This window comes from Musca autumnalis, unplaced genomic scaffold (genome assembly GCF_047663935.1).
Source record: "Musca autumnalis isolate F117 unplaced genomic scaffold, ASM4766393v1 scaffold_1, whole genome shotgun sequence".
Taxonomy (NCBI): domain Eukaryota; kingdom Metazoa; phylum Arthropoda; class Insecta; order Diptera; family Muscidae; genus Musca; species Musca autumnalis.
In genome coordinates, this window is record NW_027411644.1 from 319,852,127 (window position 1) to 319,868,921 (window position 16,795).

At 35.8% G+C, this 16,795-nt stretch overlaps 2 protein-coding genes across 2 annotated transcripts in view; one reads left to right on the top strand and one right to left on the bottom strand.

The window, feature by feature from the left end:
- Window positions 1-551, top strand: part of LOC141390063 (organic cation transporter protein) — a 39,721-nt gene extending 39,170 nt beyond the window's left edge. The window contains exon 9 of the mRNA XM_073962515.1: window positions 10-551. Coding sequence (XP_073818616.1) covers window positions 10-204 — 195 coding nt within the window. The 3' untranslated portion in view covers window positions 205-551. The remainder of the gene's footprint in view (window positions 1-9) is intronic.
- Window positions 541-11,489, bottom strand: LOC141390064 (granzyme K). Its single transcript, XM_073962516.1, has 6 exons — window positions 11,306-11,489; window positions 11,114-11,246; window positions 10,847-10,951; window positions 1,665-1,792; window positions 1,428-1,612; window positions 541-699 (listed from the first exon to the last, which is right to left on the bottom strand). Exons 1-6 carry the CDS (start codon window positions 11,397-11,399, stop codon window positions 541-543), a joined length of 804 nt encoding a protein of 267 aa, XP_073818617.1. The 5' UTR covers window positions 11,400-11,489.
- Between the last annotated feature and the right edge of the window lie 5,306 nt (window positions 11,490-16,795).

Below are 16,795 nucleotides of genomic sequence, written 5' to 3' on the forward strand. Positions count from 1 at the left end.
CTTTTGCAGGGTCCCTTGGGTTGGTATATACCCACAACAATATGTGGTTGCTGCGTTCTAGTAGCTGGTCTGCTAACTATGACATTACCCGAAACGGGTACTGGTAAATTAGTAGATCGTGTTGAAGAGGTGCCATCTGAATCGAATACCACCGACAGCACAGAGAGTGAGGAAGTGAATAAAACAAAAAATAGTGTCCAGTGATAGACGATAGCTCCTGAGTTAGTTTTTAGTAACAAATTTAGTGCTATATTATTTCCTATTGTTTCTTTTTTTCTTTCATTCAGTGCAGTTTTTGTGTTACTGTAATGACCAGTAATATTATCATATAAATCATATTTATAAATAGCATAATTTCTAATTTGTATGTAATTTAGTTATAGGCTATAAAATGTAGAAAAAATACTTTCAATATGTATTTTTATACCCTCCACCATAGTATGGAGAGTATATTAAGTTTGTTTTTTTGTAAATTAGTATAGACAAATGTTTAATTGATTAAATTAAATGATTAGAAAAAATATATAAAGAGAATACTTGTTAATCACCAATTACCAATCGTATCCATTCTAAATAGGGACCAGTTACAGTATACACGCTTGGTATACCACTTAGACCGCAAGTCAAGCCATGTGATACAATGCCATAAATATAATCGACACCATCATATTTACATATCAGTGGTCCACCTGAATCACCCTGTAATAAAAATAAGAACAATTACCCCCAGTTTTTGTAACTTATTTTTTGTTCGTTCGTCTATATTCGTAATAATTTAGGCATTCATAGCTCAGCCCCCAGATGACATACACATCTAATTTTTCGTATACCCGTTCCATATATCATTATGGATTCCTCATTTAAAAATCAGCGCTCTACATTTGCGCTAAAGCGAGTAAATCGATCTACAAAATTTGAGAATTCGTGTGAGAAGAATAAAAATTTTTACAAAAACTGGGGGTTAATACAAACTAATGCTAATGCTAAGTTTACATTTACGAAATCCACTCGATTTCAACTGTCAATTCCATAGCTCAAACGTCAAATGAAATCTCATCTGGATTTCATTTGACGTTTAACCTATGGATTTGACAGCTGAAATCGAGTGGATTTCGTAAATGTAAACCAAGCATAACAGTCTATTTCACTATGTCGAAACGAAAATGTGTGCGAATGAAACACGCTCAAACATTAGTTTTCTTTGCTTTTGCTTCAAAACAAAAACAAATTTGAAAACACACAAAAGTTTGGGCGTGTTTTATTCGCTCACTACAGAAACAGGCTGTAACTTCTTTAAATCGAATCCCCCCACAAAATAGTCTCATTATAACGAATTTTCTCTAAAACGTAGTAATTCTTCGTCCCCAGCAGCTACATTATAGAGAAGTTCGAGTGTACTTATTGCTTTCAATATATTCCATATTTACCTGACACGTATCCTGGCCATAGCCCAAAGCACACACCGTGTTACCACCCTTTTGCGGTGCCCACACATAACCTAACAAATGACGACATTTCTTATTACTAATGACATAAACTTCGGCTTCTTCTAAATTATCCTGGGATAGCCCGGCATGATTTTTAGCTCCAAAACCAATTATTTTACAAGGATCTGAAAGAAGAAATATGTTAAATATAATAATAATAAATATTTCCGCCCTTACCCTTTCTATATGCCTTCATGCCATATTGTGGTAATTTCCCGTATAATTTGAGTTGTTGGTTTCCGGTGGAGGGCATTCGGTGAGGGTATTTCAAACGAACCAGTGCTATATCATTTTGTAAACTTGATCTGAAAGTATAAAATTAGGTCTGTTCGATAACCCAAAAGTTTGTACAAATAAAAGAGAATAAATAAAAGAGAAATGAGAAGTAGTTGCAAGTACTTGTAAAGTTATCGAACAGACCTATTAATAACTCTTCATGTGTATCATGGTACAATAATACAGGTAGCATTATCGTGCCAGCTGATGGTAACATAATATGTCAACTGCATTGAATTGATGTCAAATTTTGACACCTTATGTTACCAACAATTGCCGACGCTACCTGTTTATTTGTACCATGATGTGTATCCATCATGGTGGAATAAGAAGGTGTTACATCAAATCATACCAAACGTCAAATTTGGTCTCTGTTGTGGATGGCAACCCTACCACAAAAAACCAAACTGCTACTGCAGATATTCTATGTAGTCTAATTCGAATATGCATACATAATACATACATATTAATGTTATGTTTCTATTTTACATATTCTGCTTCTTTCTCATTCGCACATTTGTACATACATACGTACATGCATTTGATTTGCACATACAATTTTGTTTGTTACATATTTATCTAAACTGATATGCCGTTACATGTATGTATGTGCTGATGTCGAGAGACAAAGCAGAATTTAAAAAGATCACTTTGCTTCCTACCGTCCAAGTGCGAACCTGTGACTTGTCATAAATAATTAAATTAAATAAATAGTTTTATTAACGTATTTAAGTATACGGATCTTGTGTCTTATTTTCATAAGTAAGGGACACAACAGTGGCGACGAGGTGTTTTTAGTGTGTTATTAAAATAAACGATACCCACAATGGACCAAACTCTGCAAAATATACTGACACAATAGCAATCGCTGATGGAGAAGTTAGTGGAACTTGCTAAAGCGAATGCGGAATCGTCATCGCTAACAGATAATGCTTCAACAAGTGCAAATTCAGGAGGAGTAATGGAAATGCTGTCGAAGTGTATCAAAGATTTTGTGTACGATCCAGAATCTAACCTAACATTTGAGGCTTGGTACGCACGTTACGACCATTTATTCGGCGAAGATGCGAATAAACTCCCTGACCCACAAAAAGTTAGGTTAGTGTTGAGAAAATTAGATCCACAAATTTTCGACAAATACACCGATTACCTCCTGCCCAAAGTGCCTCGCGATTTGGATTTTCAAACAACAGTGTCCACACTCAAAATGCTGTTTGGTAGAAAGGAGTCATTGTTCAGTGCTCGTGTGGCTTGCCTACAGTTCACCAAATCACCAGATATGGATTTTGTTTCATACGGAGCCGTGGTGAACAGGAATTGTGACCACTTCGAATTTGGTAAGCTTACGGAAAACCAGTTCAAGTGCCTGATGTTCCTAAGAGGATTACAGATGCCAGAAGATACTGACGTAAGAGCTCGCCTTCTGCACTTTTTGGAGGGAGACACCAACGGAGCATACACAATCGACAAAATGGTGGCCGAGGTTCATCGAATGCTCAGCCTGAAAAATGATGCTGCCGCCGTCGAACAAAATGTAGTGCATGCCGTAAAAAACCAACAGAAGAAAAAAGCAAAGGCACAGGGCAGCGCTGCTCCAAGCGAAAAGCCGAGACGACCATGTTGGCAGTGCGGAGAAATGCATTTTGTCAAAAATTGCAAATACACCAAACACTTATGTGAGCAGTGCGGTAACGTCGGTCACAAAGAAGGCTACTGCTCGTGTTTTGCAGCAACATCTAAGCAGCGCAGTGATAAAAAGAACAAAAAGAAGCATCACACCAAACCACAAGTGAGCATCACTGCTGTTAACAACATCGCTGCTAACAGAAAACACATTAATGTAAAAATTAATGGTGTTAAGCAGCGTTTGCAGTTTGATACTGGTGCGGACATCACAATTATTTCTCGAAGGATGTGGCAGCAAATAAATAAACCAACGCTATCAAAGCCAGTGCATACTGCGAGGGATGCATCCGGGAATATCCTACAGCTAAAAGGCCAGTGCTGTGTGCAGTTGGAATTCAACGGGAAGCTAATATCAACAACACTTTTCGTCTCCAACAACAACAATTTAAATGTCATGGGCACTGATGTCATGGATAAGCTTGGAGTTTGGACAATGCCAATCGAATACATTTGCAACAGCATCACATCGTCGCAAATAGAGGTGTTCAAAAGAAAATATCCGTCTATATTTTCATCAAAACCAGGTCATTGTTCCCTTTTCAAAGTCAACCTGAAATTAAAGGAAGATTCTGTTCCGGTTTTCAAGCCTAAGCGACCGGTTGCCTATGCTGCGTTGAAACAAGTGGATGACGAACTTCAACGATTGGAACAAGCCAACATTATCACACCTGTAAGTTACTCTAGGTGGGCTGCACCCATAGTTGTTGTCAAAAGGGCCAATGGTAAGGTTCGAATTTGCGGTGATTATTCTACCGGCCTCAACGAGTGTATGGAAACTCACACCTACCCTCTTCCATTGCCTGATGACATCTTCGTAAATTTCAACAACTGTAGGTATTTTACCCGTATTGATTTGACGGATGCTTACATGCAAATGGAAGTCGACGATACTACGAAGGAAATCCTCACAATCAACACACACAGAGGACTCTACACCTTCAACCGCCTTGCTCCGGGAATCAAATCTGCACCTGGCGCTTTCCAACAAGCAATTGACACTATCCTGTCAGGTGTCAAGTTTGCACATCCGTACCTTGATGACGTCATCATTGCAACGCCATCTAAGAAGGAGAATGAAACAGCGGTCGATGAAGTCTTCCAACGTTTTCAAAGGTATGGTCTTACAATAAATATTAATAAATGTGATTTCTTTTCTCGAAGTTGCACCTATCTGGGATATAAGGTAGATGGAAGTGGAATTCGTCCGGATCCATTAAAGATTTCCGCCATTTTGGACATGCCAGCTCCAACAAATGTGTCCGAACTACGTTCCTTCCTAGGTGCCATAAACTATTACGGAAAATTCATAAGGAAAATGCGACAACTACGGGCTCCTTTAGATGATCTGCTTAAACAGAACCGAGATTGGATGTGGGACAAATCTTGCGATGAGGCATTCAAGAAATTTAAGGAGATTTTGGCATCCAATCTAATGCTCACCCACTACGATCCGAGGTTACCAATAAAGGTTGCAGCAGATGCATCGAATATCGGCATTGGAGCCTACATTTGTCATATCTTCCCCGACGGAAGCGAAAAAGCCGTATATCACGTTTCACGTTCATTGACGCCAGCAGAGCGGAATTATTCGCAAATTGAAAAAGAGGGGTTAGCTCTTGTTTTTGCAGTCAGCAGATTCCACAAAATGCTTTATGGTCGTCGGTTCAAGCTACACACAGACCACAAACCTCTCCTAGCCATCTTTGGATGTAAGAAAGGCATTCCCACACACACTGCAAGCCGCTTACAACGTTGGGCATTAACGTTAACATCATATGATTTTGAATTGTCCTATGTCCCAACACAAAAATTTGGATGTGCTGATGTTTTGTCGAGGTTGATTAATAAAAATCGCAAACAGGAGGAGGATGTTGTAATTGCCTGCGCGGAATTAGAAGCCGAAATCAAATACATTGTTCAGGACAACATCAATGCATTGCCCATCACATACAAAATGATTCGAGCGGCTACTGAGGAAGACTCTCTCCTACAAAATATCATCAAATATCTGCAAACATCTTGGCCGAACAACAAAAATCCTGATGAGCAGTCGTTTTACCAGCGGCGAGAAAGTTTGACAATTTGTGACAATTGCCTTCTATACCAAGATAGAATGGTTATCCCCAAATCTTTACGTCAACGGGTGTTGAAACAACTTCACAAAGGTCATCAGGGCATCGTTCGTACCAAGGCGTTAGCACGAAGTTTTGTATATTGGCCGAATATCGACAAAGATGTGGAAACCCTTGTAAAACAATGCGATATTTGTGTATCAACAGCAAAATCACCACCAAGAGCAACGCTTCAGTCATGGCCTCTTGCTGAAAGACCAATGCAACGTGTGCACATTGACTTTGCAGGACCGGTGAATCAAAAGAGTTACCTTTTGATTATTGATGCGTACTCCAAATATCCCGAAGTCTACACAGTCAAATCGATGACGTCATCAGCAACAATCGATTGTCTCAGGGATTATTTTTCAAAATTTGGATATCCAGAATCATTGGTGAGTGATAATGGAACACAATTTACCTCACAAGAATTTGTTTTGTTTTGTAAAAAGAATGGCATTGAACACATCCGTACCGCCCCATTCCACCCACAATCAAACGGACAGGTGGAACGTTTTGTAGACACGTTCAAGCGAGCCTTGAAGAAACATCAAAACTGCATTAATGGTATACGCGAATTTTTGCTGTACTACAGAGCAACAGACAACATCAACGCCAGTGAAGGAAAATCACCTTCTGAATTATTTTTGGGGAGGAAAGTGAGAATCAATTTGGACTTGATTCTCAAACCAAAAGAAGTTTCGAACCAACGCAACGAGAAGATGGAAGCCCAATACAATCGGCGATTCAACGCCAAAAACAGATCGTTCGATATCGGTGCCGAGGTCTACGCTAAGGTTTTCAAGCACAATAAGTTTTTCTGGGCCCCTGCCGTTGTTAAAAATCGAACTGGAAGTGTCAACTATGAAGTTGAACTAACATCATTCCCGTATTTCAAAGCCATGAAGTCTCACGCCAATCAACTGCGACCTCGCTATTCACCAACACCAAATGTTATGCCGTGGCTGGATATTTTTGATATGAATCATCCACCTCAAACTACTCATAATCAAAACATCGACGTTACAGCTGATCGTGATGACAATACAGTACCACCTGCTGAGAGTGCATCCGTTGGTATTCCTATTGCCGAATCTACTCAACCGTCCATTCAAGGTCATCAGCAACCTAGTGAAGAACCACTCACACCCCAACCTACAACGACAGGAAGACAACCTACTATACAACCGTCTTCAGTTCGCCGTTCCAGTCGTATAAGACGTGAGCCGGAGTGGTTCCGAGATTATTCATCTTAAAAGGGGAGATGTTGTGGATGGCAACCCTACCACAAAAAACCAAACTGCTACTGCAGATATTCTATGTAGTCTAATTCGAATATGCATACATAATACATACATATTAATGTTATGTTTCTATTTTACATATTCTGCTTCTTTCTCATTCGCACATTTGTACATACATACGTACATGCATTTGATTTGCACATACAATTTTGTTTGTTACATATTTATCTAAACTGATATGCCGTTACATGTATGTATGTGCTGATGTCGAGAGACAAAGCAGAATTTAAAAAGATCACTTTGCTTCCTACCGTCCAAGTGCGAACCTGTGACTTGTCATAAATAATTAAATTAAATAAATAGTTTTATTAACGTATTTAAGTATACGGATCTTGTGTCTTATTTTCATAAGTAAGGGACACAACAGTCTCAATAATGCATTGTTGTGAATTGCTTATTTACATTTTGTATGAGATTTTACTCACAATAATGCATTTTGACAACTAGTATGATGATCAGCTGTTTTTGGCGCTACACCTTCTTATTCCACCATGAGCTGTTCCAATATGAAAAGCATGGTACAATAATACCATGGTACAAATACACAGGTAGCCGCATCGGCAATTGTTGGTAACATAAGATGTCAAAATTTGACATCAATGGAATGCAATTGATACATTCAGCCCAATCATGAATATTCTTGCGGAATACAACTCTCGCGGAATAGATTTTCCTCGAGAGAACATTCCTCCTATCATGAATAATGTGGGAAAAATAATCATTGAATTTGGCAGCACTTAAAGGTCTTTTTCATACCTTGTGTGCCCTAATTGTTGTGAAAACAAATAGAAAATTTTAAGTGTTTGTATTTTTAGACAAAATCAACAAATTTAATCAAATAAATTACACTTTTATACATCAAAGACATTCAGAAGATGTTACTAATTATGAAAAACATCAGATGGGACTGGAAATTTCTATGAAGACAGTGCAATTGACTCCTTTGTGCTATGGAACTGCCACTATCATGAATGTGTTAGAATCTAGTGTTTTTAATTAAATAATGGCAAAAATTGAAAATAAGAATTCTGAAATAAAAATAATTGAAAATATGCTTTTATCCAGTGATTTTCAATAATTGTTGTCCAACAATTTTGTATGTCCAAAATTCTCTCATCCCATCGTTGATCGGTACAAAAAGTGGGGAGTGACTGAGTTTGCAAAGTGATGTTAATTTGTAAAATTTGTTCAATTTTTAATAAATTTCCAACCACAAGTAAAAGATTTTAGTTTAAAATCCCAACAAAAGTGTTTATTTTGCATGTTTTGTACAAAGTTTATGGGAAATGCTAAGATTTTTTGTAAACTCCCTTCAGTTTTGCAAGGGAGATTTTTTTGGAGGAAAACACATGTTTGAGAGCGTTCATGATTCCTACTTTTTCTTCATCGGAATTTTTTTCCGTGCGGATTTTTTGTTTGTGATAGCAAAGAAGGGAAAAGGGAGAAATTCCGCACGGAATTTTCATTCATGATTGGGCTGATTATGTTACCATCAGCTGGCATGATAATGCTACCTGTATTATTGTACCATGAATAATACAGGTAGCATTAGCATGCCAGCTGATGGTAACATAAGCTTTGTTCCTTTACTTTTTTAATGGTAAGGGTGGTAAAAGAGAACAGTGTCAAAATTGCTCTCTCATGAACATTTTTACCACAAAAGTAAAGGAACGGAAAAATGGTAGGTCTGGCAGCAATGTCAAAAAGAAACATAAAAATCAATTTTCGTCTTTTATTTCACAGTTTTTAATTTAGTTTTGTCAGCGTTCGACTTTTTCTTAATTTAGTTTTGTCAACGTTCGACTTTTTCTTCCATTTTCTTTTTCATTGTGAAAAAATCGTCAAACAAAAGTCGAAAAATCAGTTCTGCCATTTTTTACCTACAGAAATTTTGCTGGTAGCCTGTGGTAGAAGAGAAAGCCATTTTCGCTCTCTCTCTCCACTCTCACTCTCTTAAAAATTGCTTCCAGTTTTGCCACTTTTCGGGGTTAAGGAACGCTTTGCAGGTTAAAAATGGTAACAAATGGTAAAAATGGTAACCTCAGGTAAGTAAAGGAACACAGCTATAATGTGTCAAATTTTGACATCTTATGTTGCCAACAATTGCCGATGCGGATACCTGTGTATTTGTACCATGATGAAAAGTCAAATCCCTTTATAAAAAATATATTTTTGTTGTAATTTCCCCAACAACATAAAGAAAATTTTGACATAAGATATTCAATTTTGTATTTTCAAAAAAATGTTTTTCAAAATTTTACTAATTGTGCCATGGTTTGCAGGAAGAAGAAGAGTTGCAAGTAATTGCTGGAAAAAATTTGTCCAGCAAGAAAAGAACTGTCAACAGGTCTCTCTCAAATCGCTCTCTTTAGCTGGAACTTTGTGTTAACAGACGACCTCCAGCAACAATTGGTACAAATTGTTACAAATTTTAGGGTAACCAGACAAACCTTTTCTCAGCAAAAATGTGCAAGTTGTCAGTCACAGAACTGTCCATAAATCTATCTCAACACGCACTATTTTACTGGACAATTTTGTTATCGAACAGCATTCAGTAAAAATTTGTACGAATTTGTACAAATTTTTGGGTTATCGTAATAACCCATAGTAATTGCAGAAACAGTCAAATCGTTCTTAAGTGGGGTACACACGATCAGCTTTGACTGTCAGTTTTGTTCAAATAATCGGTCGCTTGCCATTTTTTCAGTCATCAGGCAATCACAAAATATTTTGTGGTTGCTGGACAGTTTGACATTTATCGATATTTCATATGACTCCCAAAAAGGACCACAAAATATGACACCTCCCTTAGGCCATGTTTATATTATAGCCTTTTGCAGGGTTAACCTTCTTCATGAGGATTTATTTGACGTATAAACGAAGGAATTTACATTTGAATCCCAGTGGGTTTGTTAAATCCGGTTATATATAAAAGTACTATTAGGCCTCGTTTATATTATTAACCTTCTTAATGCGGATTTATTTGACGTATACACAAAGTAATTGACATTTGAAACTAAGTGGGTTTGTTAAATACGGTTATATAAAGGTACTGTTATACATAATTATTGGGGAAAAGATTTTTGGTTGCGTAGCCGGTATTCGATTCTATATTGTGCATAGACGAAAGTTTCAGTTCGCACAGGCTGAGGGTATATTTCTGTCGACAAAACCAACTGATACTTTTTTACTTGTTGATAAATTATAAATTGTAAATTTCCACCGAACGTCACTTTGACCGGCTACTTTCAAAAACATATTTTTTCTTTCATAACTACACACAGCGGAATATTTTTAAGAACATTTAAAAGTATTTAGTGTAAATGTATATTTTTTAGATTTTTTTGTGGAAATTGGCCACTGTGCACCTTACCTTACCCCGTTATTATACATGCAAGTAATTTGCGGACAGTTGTGTATATATATTAACCCCCGTTTACACAGGCAAATGGCAATACACTCACACATATTCACTGCTACTACCAACTATCAACCTCACTGCCGATAACATTTCCTGGTCAGTAATCAATTGGTCTGTTCGATACGCCAAAAGTTTGTACAAACTTTTACAAAATGCTGTTCGATAACAAACTTGTAAAGTAAAAGAGAGAGAATTTTGGAGAGTTTTGGAGACATTTGTTACTGCAGTGTTAAAGTCTGTTCCAGAACCTGCAAGAATCAAAAAATTTTTACTACGATAACAATTTGTCCTTTAATGTTATCGAAAAAATAGTAAAAATTCGTAGATTCTTACAGGATTAATTTAATTAATTGATTAATTTCCTTTTCTGTGATACATTGTTTGATATCTCTATCTTGGTTTATTATGGACATAAAAATACAGTTGCGAAAATTTAAATTGGGAACCCTCGGTTTCGTAGCCTGGAGTACTTCCTTAATGCGCTAGGCATTGTGTTTTTGCAACGTCATGGCGACACTGCTCTATGGTAATTACCCCACACACACATTCATTTCTACTTACGGCTGAAAAGATATAAATTCTATTTTATCCACCGGCTGTCTTTCTAATGGGTTGATGTTTGTTAAGTTTTCATGACCAATAACTGCAAAAACTGTATTCACGTTTCTAAAGGGAAGATAAAAAAATAATTAAATGACTTTACACTCTTGCACATTTTAAACTAAAACACAATGCAAATTATGAGTCTATCAAATCTGCAAAGTGTTTTTGTTTTAAAAATGATTCTTTCGTTTAAAAAAGTTATAGTGCCGCGAATTTCAAACATACTTGCGCCATAAACAATGTCCTGCTGTTAGAATCCATTTATCATTTAACAATGTACCACCACAAAAATGTTTGAAATACGGTTTATCAACGAGTTTTTCCTGAAGTGATACCATATACAAATACTTCAAGATGCCTGAAATAAAAATTATTCAATTTTCCATAATATAACCAACAAGACTTTACCCAAATTACCTATTTTTGTAACTGGTTTTCCACCCAAAATCGGTGTGGATTCCGTTAAAGTCTGCAGGGCACTAACAACAAATATAAAATTTAAGAATAACATGGCCAACTAAACATCCCACTATTGGTAATGCAATGAATTTCAAAACAGCGAGGAAACAGTTATAGAAAAAAGAAATATTTTCGAGTCAAGCGCTAAACAAATTCAAGCTGTGTAAATAACAGCAAACGCCGAGGTAGGATTTTGAGGTCTGGAAATGTTTCATACTACCAAAATGTTTGATGGCAAATGGTCTGTTCCTTTACTTTTGAAAATGGTAAAACCGGCAAAAGTAGTAAAAGTTGTAAACTGCCCCCATATGAATTGTATGGTGTCAGAAGTAAAGGAACGCTTATCGAGTAAAAAGTGGTAAAACTTTAAGATTCTTGCACGTAAAGGAACAGAGCTAAAATAATCAAAATAATAGGTCTGCACGATAACACAAAAGTTTGTACAAATTTGTATAGTGAGAGAATTTTGGAGAGTTTTGGAGACTTTTTTTGCTGAGAACTTACAAGTTTTTGCAAGCAAAATTTTCCTTGTAAGAATTGCAAGTTTGATCAGCTGATTTAAATTCGAATGTTTTGTGGCGGACTTTGCTATTCTTGGCAAAAACACTAACACTTTGCTATTCTTGGCAAAAACACTAACAAACATTTGGTTATTAAAATAATTACAAGATAAAAAAGGGAAGAGATAACTAAATAAATTATGGAAAACTGAGAAGCCAATTGATAATTCCCTTCGCCGGGATGAAATCATGAAATTGGTAGCGATCAGTAAAATTTTGCAACACGGTCTGTTCGTTTTGAAAAAAAATTACTATCTGTAACCCTTCGTTGGACACCAATATTGTTTGTCATATTCGTAACACATGAGTCTGGCCAGACCCATACAATTATTTATATTTTTTTAGTAAACTTAATTAACATTTTCATATTAAAAGTTCTAAAATATGTTTAAAGGACCCTAATCTTTAATGAGTAATCCTTATTTGTCAAAAAACATGCCGAAAAACTATAAATTTAAATGATATTATCAAGTTGGTAAAACAGGACGTATGCCTACGAAGTAAAAAATTCGTAGTTTTCTTGTCTCTATGCTCAAAAATCCTATGTATATTTCATTTTTAAGCACTATATTTTAGTTTTGGCCTATTATTCAGAATGAAGAGTGTCTATTTTATAACTTTACAGCTTATTGCAGTGAAATAACGATGATATCAAGAGGTAAATAAAGGCGTATATCCTACGGATTTTCTTATAATTCATGTGGAGAATCCTATATTTGGACCAATCCACCCTACAAGAAGAGCAGACAAGCTATGTAATGGGTTTTATTGGTCCAGTTATGTGTTTAATTGTCTAGAATACAAGTGTAACCCTATTTGCCAGGGATTTTTTTAGGTTGTGGTACATTCACTGATTTCAAACCCATATCCTGCCTTTGGGACCTTTTTATGTGCAATTTTGAAGACATGGTAGGGTGAAATGTGACAAGTTTCATAAAAGGGCATTCATTTTGTCAAGTAATGTAGGAAAAATCAAATTTTAAGAAAAATTTCGGAAAATTTTCAATAAAAATGGTTAGGGTCTGGCCAGACTCATGTGTTACGAATGTGATATGTATGTCAAAAAATCCTTGTAGCTCCTTTTCTGGTGATCCTTTTAACTTCACGTTTCCTTCATTTGAAAGGTAAGAAAATTTCATGAAGCTACCTGGAATCTCAGGTTCATAGCTTTATCGTAACCCAGTTTAAAATGCAAAATAAAATGAAAAAGGCCTGGCCAGACTCTGGTGTCCAACGGAGGGGTAATAGAGGGTAATAAATGAAGTTGAGCCAATGGGGGAATACTTCAACTCAAGCAATCAAATGAGATTGAATCTTCAACAATAAACAAAACAAATTATGGAAAACGACAAAATTAATAACTTATTTTTTTACAAAAAGCAAAAAGCGGCGCATCCATGAAGTAGAAGGAACACTATGTGGACCGCCAGCCGTTAATTTATGATATAGAAAGATAATTATTTTTGTAGCAATGGATCATGGCCCAATTATAAAGGTCCTCTCTCAAAAACAAATGATTTTGATTTGAGCTGTCAAAATTCATATTTGTCATTTGAATTCGCTGTGAGGTAGAGAAATGTCAAACTGTAGAGGAACAGGTAGATGTGTATCGAAAAAAGAAAACAAATCAACTTTATTTTGTACACGTAAAACGTCAACATTTGTTGTGTTTTGTATTAGAATTTAATTTACAATAACTTATTTTGGCAGTTAAAGATCGATCAGCTGGTATTTTCTGTTACGCCAAACAAAAATAAATGCGTCAACAACTTTTTCTCGGAAAATGTTATGTATGCATCTACCCATGGTACAATTAAAAAGGTAGATATAATGTTTTCCTGAGCAAGTTCATTCTCCTGGCATAATGGTCCAAACGGTCTAAAATATTCTAAAGGCAGCATTTAGTAAAATTTAGCCAGATAACAGTATGAAAGAAAAACTAAATCTAAAGCAATAAACAAATTCCTCAAATTTAAGTAAAATAAATAAAAAATAGGTTATAGATTAATAAAATAATAAATAAATATAGCTAAATCCTTATTTGTCAAAAAACATGCCGAAAAACTATAAATTTAAATGATATTATCAAGTTGGTAAAACAGGACGTATGCCTACGAAGTAAAAAATTCGTAGTTTTCTTGTCTCTATGCTCAAAAATCCTATGTATATTTCATTTTTAAGCACTATATTTTAGTTTTGGCCTATTATTCAGAATGAAGAGTGTCTATTTTATAACTTTACAGCTTATTGCAGTGAAATAACGATGATATCAAGAGGTAAATAAAGGCGTATATCCTACGGATTTTCTTATAATTCATGTGGAGAATCCTATATTTGGACCAATCCACCCTACAAGAAGAGCAGACAAGCTATGTAATGGGTTTTATTGGTCCAGTTATGTGTTTAATTGTCTAGAATACAAGTGTAACCCTATTTGCCAGGGATTTTTTTAGGTTGTGGTACATTCACTGATTTCAAACCCATATCCTGCCTTTGGGACCTTTTTATGTGCAATTTTGAAGACATGGTAGGGTGAAATGTGACAAGTTTCATAAAAGGGCATTCATTTTGTCAAGTAATGTAGGAAAAATCAAATTTTAAGAAAAATTTCGGAAAATTTTCAATAAAAATGGTTAGGGTCTGGCCAGACTCATGTGTTACGAATGTGATATGTATGTCAAAAAATCCTTGTAGCTCCTTTTCTGGTGATCCTTTTAACTTCACGTTTCCTTCATTTGAAAGGTAAGAAAATTTCATGAAGCTACCTGGAATCTCAGGTTCATAGCTTTATCGTAACCCAGTTTAAAATGCAAAATAAAATGAAAAAGGCCTGGCCAGACTCTGGTGTCCAACGGAGGGGTAATAGAGGGTAATAAATGAAGTTGAGCCAATGGGGGAATACTTCAACTCAAGCAATCAAATGAGATTGAATCTTCAACAATAAACAAAACAAATTATGGAAAACGACAAAATTAATAACTTATTTTTTTACAAAAAGCAAAAAGCGGCGCATCCATGAAGTAGAAGGAACACTATGTGGACCGCCAGCCGTTAATTTATGATATAGAAAGATAATTATTTTTGTAGCAATGGATCATGGCCCAATTATAAAGGTCCTCTCTCAAAAACAAATGATTTTGATTTGAGCTGTCAAAATTCATATTTGTCATTTGAATTCGCTGTGAGGTAGAGAAATGTCAAACTGTAGAGGAACAGGTAGATGTGTATCGAAAAAAGAAAACAAATCAACTTTATTTTGTACACGTAAAACGTCAACATTTGTTGTGTTTTGTATTAGAATTTAATTTACAATAACTTATTTTGGCAGTTAAAGATCGATCAGCTGGTATTTTCTGTTACGCCAAACAAAAATAAATGCGTCAACAACTTTTTCTCGGAAAATGTTATGTATGCATCTACCCATGGTACAATTAAAAAGGTAGATATAATGTTTTCCTGAGCAAGTTCATTCTCCTGGCATAATGGTCCAAACGGTCTAAAATATTCTAAAGGCAGCATTTAGTAAAATTTAGCCAGATAACAGTATGAAAGAAAAACTAAATCTAAAGCAATAAACAAATTCCTCAAATTTAAGTAAAATAAATAAAAAATAGGTTATAGATTAATAAAATAATAAATAAATATAGCTAAATCGCATTATTTGCAACATTTTTCCACAAATATCACAAACACGACCTTGCTAAATGTTGCTTTGAAAAATTCTTCTAGCAACCTTTAGCAAGTTCTCAGCAAACAATTGTAAAATTTTTTCTCATATCAGCATTTGGTAACATTTTGTAATAATTATAGCAAATTATCACGTAATAAGACACACCTAATAAGTGTTCTATTGTATCTGTTTCTTCTATATCTTCTGCAGTGACCAGTGATTATTCCCTCCGTTAATTTCACTCGAACTTCTTCATGGAAAGCAGAAATGTAGTTCTTGGAGAGGATGAGCCAGATTGCCTTGGACACCTTACAACTAGGTTGTGCCAAATCTGACTAGCCTTGTCCCGATATCTTTGTTCCAGCTGCCGCATGAAATGGCACAAGGGTGAGTAGATTGAGTTGTCGACTTCAGTACATCAACATCCGGAGTTGTGAAAAAGGCACTTCAATTCCTCACATTTTACCATGCAGCTCAAACGGAGTCGTGAAAAAGGAACTCCGTTCGTTATACCCCGGTTAACTTAACCCGATTAACCCAGTGGGTTTGGATTTCAAATGTCAATTCCATAGCGCAAACGTCAAATAAATCATCTCGAAGTGGGTTAACCCGGCAAAATACTCTAGTGTAACCGTGCTATTACATTGTATTAGCACTTGCTTAGTCCCAATTTACATTAGGCGAGTTTACTTGCGGCAATTGTCAGTTTGAGGGAGAGAGAGGTGAGGCAGATGGTAACCCTTTGCCTCTCAGCCCCCTCTCTCACCTACAAACTGACAATTGCCACAAGTAAACTCGCCTAATGTAAATTGGGACTTAGAGGTAATTTGGTTACATTTTTGGAAAGGTTTACACATTTTTCTGTTTTTGTAGGGATCTACTAACTAGAGTTGGGCAATCTCGTTCAATTGAACGATCCGGATCACTATCTCGTTCAATGGATACAGGTACTTTCTTTGACAAAACTGCGTATACTTAATTTCAGACGTTGGTTTTTATGATGTTACTCATTCGTTTTTGAACGAGGACAGTGATCCGGATCATTCAATTGATCGAGATTGCCCAACTCTAGTTAGTAGATCCCTACAAAAACAGAAAAATGTGTAAACCTTTCCAAAAATGTGTTACTATAAAATAAAAAATATATAATTTGCGCATAGAAGCCACGAGAAGAAAATTTTCTAATGGAGTACTGTTACAAACCCATTTAGCACATAA

Coding starts and splice junctions, on each gene's coding strand:
- LOC141390064 (XM_073962516.1), bottom strand. CDS start 11,399: ATGTTATTCTTAAATTTTATATTTGTTGTTAGTGCCCTGCAGACTTTA. Junction 10,952..11,113: donor GGACATTGTTTATGGCGCAA/GTATGTTTGAAA, acceptor TCTTCCCTTTAG/AAACGTGAATACAGTTTTTG. Junction 700..1,427: donor ATGGCCAGGATACGTGTCAG/GTAAATATGGAA, acceptor TTTTTATTACAG/GGTGATTCAGGTGGACCACT.